This window comes from Camelina sativa, chromosome 20, assembly GCF_030686135.1.
Source record: "Camelina sativa cultivar CO46 ecotype springtype chromosome 20, ASM3068613v1".
NCBI lineage: Eukaryota > Viridiplantae > Streptophyta > Magnoliopsida > Brassicales > Brassicaceae > Camelina > Camelina sativa.
This window is the reverse complement of record NC_141899.1, coordinates 21,340,015-21,349,065: the sequence shown is the minus strand read 5'-3', so window position 1 is coordinate 21,349,065 and position 9,051 is coordinate 21,340,015. Positions and strand designations below refer to the sequence as shown.

The 9,051-nt window shown below is 32.6% G+C and overlaps 1 protein-coding gene across 1 annotated transcript; it reads left to right on the top strand.

Annotated features, from left to right (window-relative positions):
• The first annotated feature begins 6,375 nt into the window (after positions 1-6,375).
• LOC147919263 (uncharacterized) lies at positions 6,376-8,213 on the top strand. Its single transcript, XM_087503912.1, has 4 exons — positions 6,376-6,738; positions 6,832-6,972; positions 7,633-7,703; positions 8,078-8,213. Exons 1-4 carry the CDS (start codon positions 6,376-6,378, stop codon positions 8,211-8,213), a joined length of 711 nt encoding a protein of 236 aa, XP_087360038.1.
• Positions 8,214-9,051: the final 838 nt, after the last annotated feature.

The window sequence follows — 9,051 nt, the reverse complement described above, 5'->3', positions numbered from 1 at the left end:
TTCTTGGTTATAGGATAGCCACTAGTCAGTGTCTCAAACTTTGGTTTTGTGATTCTAAATGCTCTGTTATTTCTATTGTAATATGTTTTATGTTTTGTATGTTTGAAAATTAATTAAAATGCAATATTTTCTAATTTTATAAAATTTTAAATGTTTACACATTTATACCACTTCTATTCTATTTAAAATTTTTAAATTTTTAAAAACAATATTTTCAAAAATAAGAGACCCAAAATAAGAACCTACCAATAAAAGAGAAAATTTTATCTAAGAGATCATCTATATACTTATTTAAGCAACCTTTTAAACAAATAACCCTACTCCATATAAAATATTACACAAAATGCCATTGTATTTTAATACAAAATATAATAACAGAATCTTAATATAAATTTGTTGTAACCTAACAATGATTATCCAAAAAAATAGTAATTATTAATTTATTAGATTACAAGAAATCATTAATAAAATAATTTTGAAATTATTTAATAAAATAATATTAAAATTATTTCAAAATTATGTAATAAATAGTTAAACAGATTCTATTTATTGTTTTAGAAATTTTAGGAAACAATAACAGACTATTTAGAAAATTAAAAAACTTAAATTTATTTATAAAACTAAGATTAAATATTTACATATCTAAATCATTTAATAATAACAAATATGTATTAAAATTAGGATACAACATTGTTTATATTTTTAAAATATATCTATATAGTTATTTAAGCTATGTTGTTAAAAAATTAACCAGTTCTGATGTGACATATTACGAAAATGCTATTATATTTTAATTATTCTAATAACTAACAAAAGAAAAGTTTAGTTTTGTTTACAAAATAATAAAACTCTATTTATTGTTTCATAAATCTTAGAAAATAATAACAAACTATTTAAGTAGCTAAAACTTAATTGTTTATACACAATATTCACTATATAAACAATACTAAGTGTATAATATTGATAATATACATAACCTAATTGTAATTTTCACCTATAAAATTAATATACAACATGTTATACCAATAACTTCAATTTGTAAATTTGGTATATTAAGATCTCTAAACACAATCACATCAATTTGTAATACCAAATCATGGGTCAATACATGTTTTGTTAGATTTTTTTGGTTTTACCAAATGTATAGTTAACGAATTTGATATTGTACCAAACCAAAATAGTAGTACCAACTACGGTCGAAATCAGAGTATGACCTTAAGTAAATTAAATATATGATTTTATAAAATATATAGAATTAATAAATTTTCTACTATTATTTTGTAACAAACAAATCCAAATTTACATAAATATTTTCTCACGCTGGTAACATTATTCTACAAAATATTAACATGTATTTATGAGTCGGATAATAAAACGGGTAATAAGATGGGTAACGAGACGCTAAAAAATTAAATTAATATTCGATACTCGATCATTATTCATGGATAATATAATTATTATACCCTTCACTCGACCCTAAAGTTGCGGATACCTTTTTCGGGACGGATACAAACCGAGAAACGGGTCTAATACGGGTATCGGTAGTAGTTTCCAGGCCTACCTATTAGTAGATTCAACATAAACATAATATTAACAAATAACAAAATAAAAAAAAATTCTCTGCGCTACCAGCGCGGGTTATTATCTAGTGGGTTCTTATATTTAAAAAAACACACAATTAATTCATATAAAATTTAACAACCCCTACTTAGAGACTACCGATAAACTTGGTCTAACCCAAAAATAAGTACCATCGTTTAGAAATGAACAGGAGCCTTTTGCCGAACACAGTGAACAAACCAACCTGTAAAAGTATAGCGTTGTTTACACTTAAGTGCATAGTTTTAAATAGTTGAGGCAGTTATTAGCTTTTTGGGGGAGAATTTTTTAATGAAGTTGTTTAAAACTTCTAAGTGGACGAAGTCATATCATTTTGCTTCCTAATTAGTAGGAAACACAGACCAAACATCCCTTTCACTAATGACATGTTTATCTCTGTTTAGATATCTAACGATGGTACTTAGTTTATGATATAAATAGAACATAGTTTATGATATAAATAGAACATGAATCCAAGCATATATAATATTAATGTAAGTAAGTTTATATCAGTAATTTAGTTTAAAACTTCTAAAATCTATTGTTATCCAGCTAATAGTTTGATGTTCAATGTTATCAAAGTAAAAAAGCACATTTTCTGCATATCGAAATATTTAAAACTAGGATATATCCCGTGCTTAAAGCACGGGTCAACATTTTAAAAAAAAATTATAATATAATAAGAAAAATTAATGTTTTATTTTTTTTAAAAAGTTATTTTGTTTGAGATAATATTTATTTTAAATTGTTATGTAAATCTATTAGTCTATTTGAATAATAATTATTTTAGAATATTATATTATTTTATTTTTGACGTATTATTACAGTTTTATATTGTTTGTTTGTTGTATTTGCATCATTATTTTGTGAAATTAATGTTTTATTTAATATTAAAATTACTATTTATTAATTTATTATTTATATAAATTTAGTTTTACCAACTTGCCAATGTGGAAATTAAAACACATTTCATATAATGAGTAATATATCTTTGTTTTTAAAAATTCAAATCACAATATAAATCGAATTTAATTATTAAAAATAATTGTATTGTATACTTGGATATAAAATCTTAGTTTTAAAAATTATGATTGGTTTATATATTTTAAAAAAAAAATTAGTAATTTCATCCATAATTTATTAGAAAGAGAAAATATTTTTTTAGATTTTTTTAGATTTTTTAATATTTGATCTGTGAGTATTTTTTATTTTTAATTAATTGTATTTATTTAAATTATTTAATGAAGCTTAATTATTTTTTTCTAATGGCAATTGAATGTAATTTTTTACACATTTTAAGGTTAGTTTCATATTTGTACTTCTCAATTAATATAGTAGGATGAAATTTAAAACTTATAAAATCTAGTGTTATCCAGCTAAATAATTAAACATTTTATTGATGTTCGGCGTTATCAAAGTTAAAAGAATTGTAAAACATTTGCATACCCATATACTTTTTAAAAAGTACATTTGAATATAAAAAATTAAAATGGATTTGAATATATTTTCATAAATAAAATAGAGTTAAAATATCCAATTTTCAAAATGTTATCATTAAAGTTAGGAATTCTTAAAAATTGAAACCTATAGAATCTATTTTTAATTATTAATCTTACTACCTCTTCTTCTTTTCTTGTCAAAAACTACTCATAAACTAATTGAGTGGTATTATCAACTAATTCTCGGAAGGAAAATACTTAGGTTGACTCCTAGGGTGAACCTTTTTGTTCACTTCTTCCTAATCAACCAATCAGAATCTTCTATACATTATCTTGTTTATAAAAGTAAATCAAAATTAAATTAAAAAGTAATACATATTAAGGAAACAAATTCTGTATAATTTTTTTTTTAAGGAAAGTTAAATATTGGCTTGGTTTAGATTTTACAATTAGAATGAAATGATGTATTGGTTTGGGTTTACAAATAAGGTAATTAGGGTTTAGATTTTATAATTCAAACAAAATTATATGTCGGTTTGGATTTACAAATGAAGTGGTTAGGATTTAGATTTTACAATTAAAACAAAATTATATGTCAGTTTGGGTTTACAAATGAAGTGGTTAGGGTTTAGATTTTACAATTAAAACGAAATTATATGTCGGTTTGGGTTTACAAATGAGATGATTAGGGTTTAGATTTTATAATTAGAATGAAATTATATATCGGTTTGGGTTTACAAATGAGATGGTTATTGTTTAAATTTTACAATTAGAATGAAATTATATGTCGGTTTGGGTTTAAAAATTAGATGGTTAGGGTTTAGATTTTATAATTAGAATAAAATTATATATCGGTTTGAGTTTATAAATAAGAGGTTTAAGTTTTTAATTTTACAAATTTTATTTCCTTATTTTATAAGAAAGTGAATGAATAGATTTTTAAATGCATTATGACATATCAGATTCTTATTGGCTAAAATAATGAGAAATGAACAAAGGGGTTCACCTTAGGAGTGAACCCAAGAATTGTTCCGGAAGGAAACAAAGAGGCTATACAAACAAAACCACATTAGTGAATCCAAACACAATCCCTTCTATAAACTGTCAAATAAAATAGATCGATAGGAGATCAATACTATGTAATATAATATAGAAAGAATTACTCAAATGTTACCCAAAAGTTGGTTTATTACTCAAATCTATAAATCTTTTGAAAATTACTAGAATGTTTAGTGCCCTGGGTGTAATTACAATTTACCCCTTGGGTTTTGTTTTCCGAATTTGAGTAAAAAAAAAAAAAAATACACATCAACAAATTAAAATACACATCAGATATGAATTAACACGTCATTAAGCAGTTTTTTTAAGATCCACAGTTTTGTTTTCTCTCGTTTATATCAAAGAGAGGGAAAGTGAATAGTTTTAACTATTCACAAACCGCGAGAAAAAAAAATTATCGAAACTCTCGTCTCTCGTCGCCGGCGATACTGTCATTGTCCACTCTCTTGCCGTCAATCTCCCGCCGTCATCTCTCGCCGTCATCTCTCACTGTCATCTCTCACCGTCTTTCTTCGTCGTCGCACTCTCTTTCTTCAATTGGCTCTCTCTCTCTCTCTCTTCGTCTTCTTCGTCTTCTTTGTCCTCGTCTATCCGGTATGTGTCGACTGTTTAGTTTCGAGTTTTCCGGCTGAATGTAGGTTTTTTCGATGATTTACCGCTGATTGTCGCCGTTGTTAATGACGGCTGATTTGTTAGATCTATTCGATTCGATGGCTGATTTACTTTTTGTTTTATGTTGCGGCTCAGTTATTTTAGGGTTTATGGCTGATTTGTTAGATTTATTCGATTCGATGGCTGATTTACTGTTTGTTTTATTTTGCTTACGGATGAGTTGTGACTGAGATATTTTGTGCTTTAGATCTGAGTTATGTGTTTGTGGCTGAGTTATGTTATGCTTTGTGTATGAGTTTGTTTTATGTTATGGCTGATTCATTTTATGATTTACTTATGAACTATAACAGATGTCGATGGTGATTATTTCTTCTGAAGAACAAGCAAGGGATTACCCCCCAAGACTATACGCTAAAATAGAGTCTAGAGATATAAACACAAATTTCAGGATGAAAGAATTCCCTCAGATTAGGGAATCAATAGGACTGGATGCGTGGGAAGAAACGAAGAAAGTACCTATTGGAATAATCTCTAAGCTAGTTGATAGCCAATTCGTCTGGTCTGGTAAAGTTGTTCATTTCCTACTATGTAACCAGTTAAGGGTACATAAGAAGGAGCTTTGGTTTGTGGTCGGCGGTCAACCTATCAGGTTTGGGTTGAATGAGTTTCATTTTCTGACGGGGTTAAACATAGACCCAATGCCTACTGAACGGTTTGAACTTGAAGAGGAACACAAAGATTTCTTCAGACTTTTGAAAGTGCCTGGTGGGGCAGGTCCAACGCTACTTGAACTCAGGGAAGTATTAAGAGTGTGCCGGGGATGGGTTAACCTTGATCATCGTAAATGGTTGGGGCTGTTGCTTCTTCAACACATTGGACTTTATGGTTTGCATCATAACTCTAGAATTCCATATGAAAGTGCCAAAAGAGTTTTTGATGATGAAGCAATGAAGACGTATCCGTGGGGTCGGTCAGCATTTGAAGCTCTTGTTGATTCCATAAAGATGTTGAACCCTACGGGAAAGTCGTACACCCTCAGTGGGTTTACACCCGTGTTACAGGCTTGGGCGTATGAGTCCATCAAATGCTTTGGAGAACGGTTTGGGAATGCATCAGCTAATGATGGTGGCATACCGATGCTTCAATGGGGTGGAAACCGTACACGTTCATCGCTGGAAACCGCAATTGCTGAAGAGATCAAAGCGCTTGGTGAGGTAAGGTTTATATCTGGTTGAGTGATTGTTTAGTAATGGATGAGTTATGATGTAGTTATGGCTGAGTTATTGTTTAGTAACGGCTGAGTTATGTTTTAGTAATGGATGATTTATGCTTTAGTGTTGGCTGAGTTATGTTTTAGTAATGACTGATTTATGCTTTCATTAGTAATGACTGAGTTAAAACTTACTGATGGGTTTCATAATCTCTTATGTTACAGCTGCGTGTGATTAATATGGTTATGAAGGAAAATGGCTGCGAGCTATTTCATTCGTGGCCAGAAGAAGAAGACGACCCAGCAATCGATCGCCTGATCGAAGACATACATCTGAATACGTTTGTTAAAGGTTTTTGGGATGTTAAGGGGAGTGATAAGAAGAAAAAGAAAAAGAAAGCTGAAGCAGTTATTGAGTCTGAATCTCCTCCCGCAAAGAAGCGGAAAGTTCAGAAGATGAAAGTTTCCAACAGTCAGGAAACTAGTGAAGGAGTTGCACAGGAAAGGAAGAAGAAAGGAAAAAAGGTAAGTGAGGAGGAAGATGCTGGGGAAGATGATCTCTACGAATTGATCTCTAAGTTATACACAAGGTTTGACACCGTTGATAGGAACATTGAAAATGTATCGGCGAATCTGGAGAAGAAGATGGATGAAAGGATTGAAACCAGGCTTGGATCTTTTGAGACGGACCTCAAACAGATGAAAGAGCTCGTGCTTTCAAAGAGCACGACTGACCAGACTTTAAAAATGGGACAGGAACTAAATAACCTGGGACATGGACAGGAACTTCAGACATCAAAAGGTCCACCAAAAGTTCCGGTAATGTCTGGTTTATCTTTGTTTTATGGCTGATTTTTCAGAATGTTTAGGCTGAGTTATTATAATTTCAATTGTCTTCGCTATGATATACAGGAAAAGAACTCTTTGACTTCTCCTAAGAAGTCTCCAGATGCTAAGAAACCAGCTGATACGAAAACAGGGCCTTCCACGAGGAGAAATGCCAAAGAGTTAGAGGCGTCAGAGAAGGCCAAAGAGTTAGAGGCGGGAGAGCCGGTAATGTCTGGTTTATCTTTGTTTTATGGCTGATGTTTCAGAATGTTTAGGCTGAGTTATTATAATTTTAATTGTCTTCGCTATGATATACAGGAAAAGAACTCTTTGACTTCTCCTAAGAAGTCTCCAGCTGCTAAGAAACCAGCTGATACGAAAACAGGGCCTTCCACGAGGAGAAATGCCAAAGAGTTAGAGGCGTCAGAGAAGGCCAAAGAGTTAGAGGCGGGAGAGAAGGTAATGTCTGATTCATCTTTGTTTTATGGCTGATTTTTCAGAATATTTAGGCTGAGTTATTGTAATTTTAATATACAGGAAAAGAACTATTTGACTTCTCCAGATGCTAAGAAGTCTCCAGCTACTAAGAGACCAGCTGATACGAAAAGACGGCCTTCCACGAGGAGAAATGTTAAAGAGTTAGAGGCGGCAGAGGAGGCCAAAGAGTTAGAGGCGGCAGAGAAGGCCAAAGAAGTAGCTGCGTTAAAGAAGCCCAAAGAAGTAGCTGCGGCAAAGCAGGCTAAAGAAGTAGCTGCGGCTGGAGGTAGAGGTGGAGGTAGAGGTAGAGGTAGAGGTACAGGTACAGGTAGAGGTACAGGTAGAGGTAGAGGTAGAGGTAGGGCGCCTACAAATCCTACTGCTGCTGTTGTGGCTGCTGGTGTTAAGCCGTTGAAATTTGTACTACCTGGAGGTTCAGAAGCTGGTGCAGAAGCTGGTGCAGAAGATATTACAGACGAGTATTTTGCTGAAGCCGACTCACTTGAACCTGAATCTGAGGATGATGAGGAGGAAAAGATTAGGCTTGATAGAATTAAAGCTTTAAGGCTGGAGAGTGTTAAGCTGTCAGCGGATGGGAGTGCATTGAATACACAACAAGATCATCCAAGCTGGATTTTCCCTAATATTGGAGACAACGGACTGACGTGCATGAGGAAGAACTGTTCACCTGGACCTGGAATATATGATCCTCTGGCACCTGTTGATCCGGTGAAGTTGCAGAAACTTTTGGAGTACCTAAAGAAAGCCGAGTATGACCCTTTAGACCCTTTTGCTTAACAAGTTAATAACAGCTTGTTAACATTATATTAACTTGTGTTTATTTGTTTGTTAGGAATATCCCGTTAGGCAAAGGCGGAATGGAAATTGAATTCTATAGGGTGCTAATGACCGAACGAAAGGAATGGCCAGTGAAGCCAGAAGAATATGGTAAATATGGGTGGGTTACTGATGAAGTAAGTTTATCTTAATGTCTTAGTTATTGTTGTCGTTGTCTGACTTATATTACATTATGGCTGCGTTGTTGTTTACTACTCAGTTTTCTGTTGTACAGCACTTGGGCGCGTTTATGAGAGTCCTTAGGTGTAGGTACAAACGAGATCCCTTCCCATTCCACAACAAACGCATTGCGTTTATAGACCCGTGGTTCACCAGTGAAATGGTTCACCGTCATTATCCGTTGTTCAAGTCCGAACCCAAGTTTTTTACAATGACTGGCAATTGTTATGAAGAATTAGTTAAAGGTTTGATTCCATCAGATGGACAAACTAATTTGAAGTGGATAGAAGATGTGGATCACCTGTATATTGCTCCACAAATTGGAAGCGATCACTGGGTGGCGCTGCACGTGGATCTCAACAGAAGGCATATTGATTGCTATGATAGCATCGTGGGACAAGTAACCGGAGAGAGTGAGCTTAGAATGCTGAATGCTTGTAGGGCGTTTACGTGGATGATTCCAGCAATGATGAACGCGAACGTTCCTCACGAAATTCGTACACCTACTTACAAACAGTTTACCTTCAGGAGGAGGACAGTCTCCAAGGTCCCTCAAAACGTACAGGTTGGTGACTGTGGCGTGTACGCTTTAAAGTTTATAGAATGTCTAGCGCTTGGTGTGTCTTTCGATGGAATCTGTGATCAAAACATCCAAGGTATACGTGTTAAAATGGCAGCAGAAATCTTCGATGAGTCACCTGATTTTATAAATCAGTTCACGTAAAAAACATTTGTATTTCTTTTGGTAGGTAGGAATTGCACTTTGGATATGTAAAAAAACCTTTGGATTTCTTTTGGTAGGAATTGTAC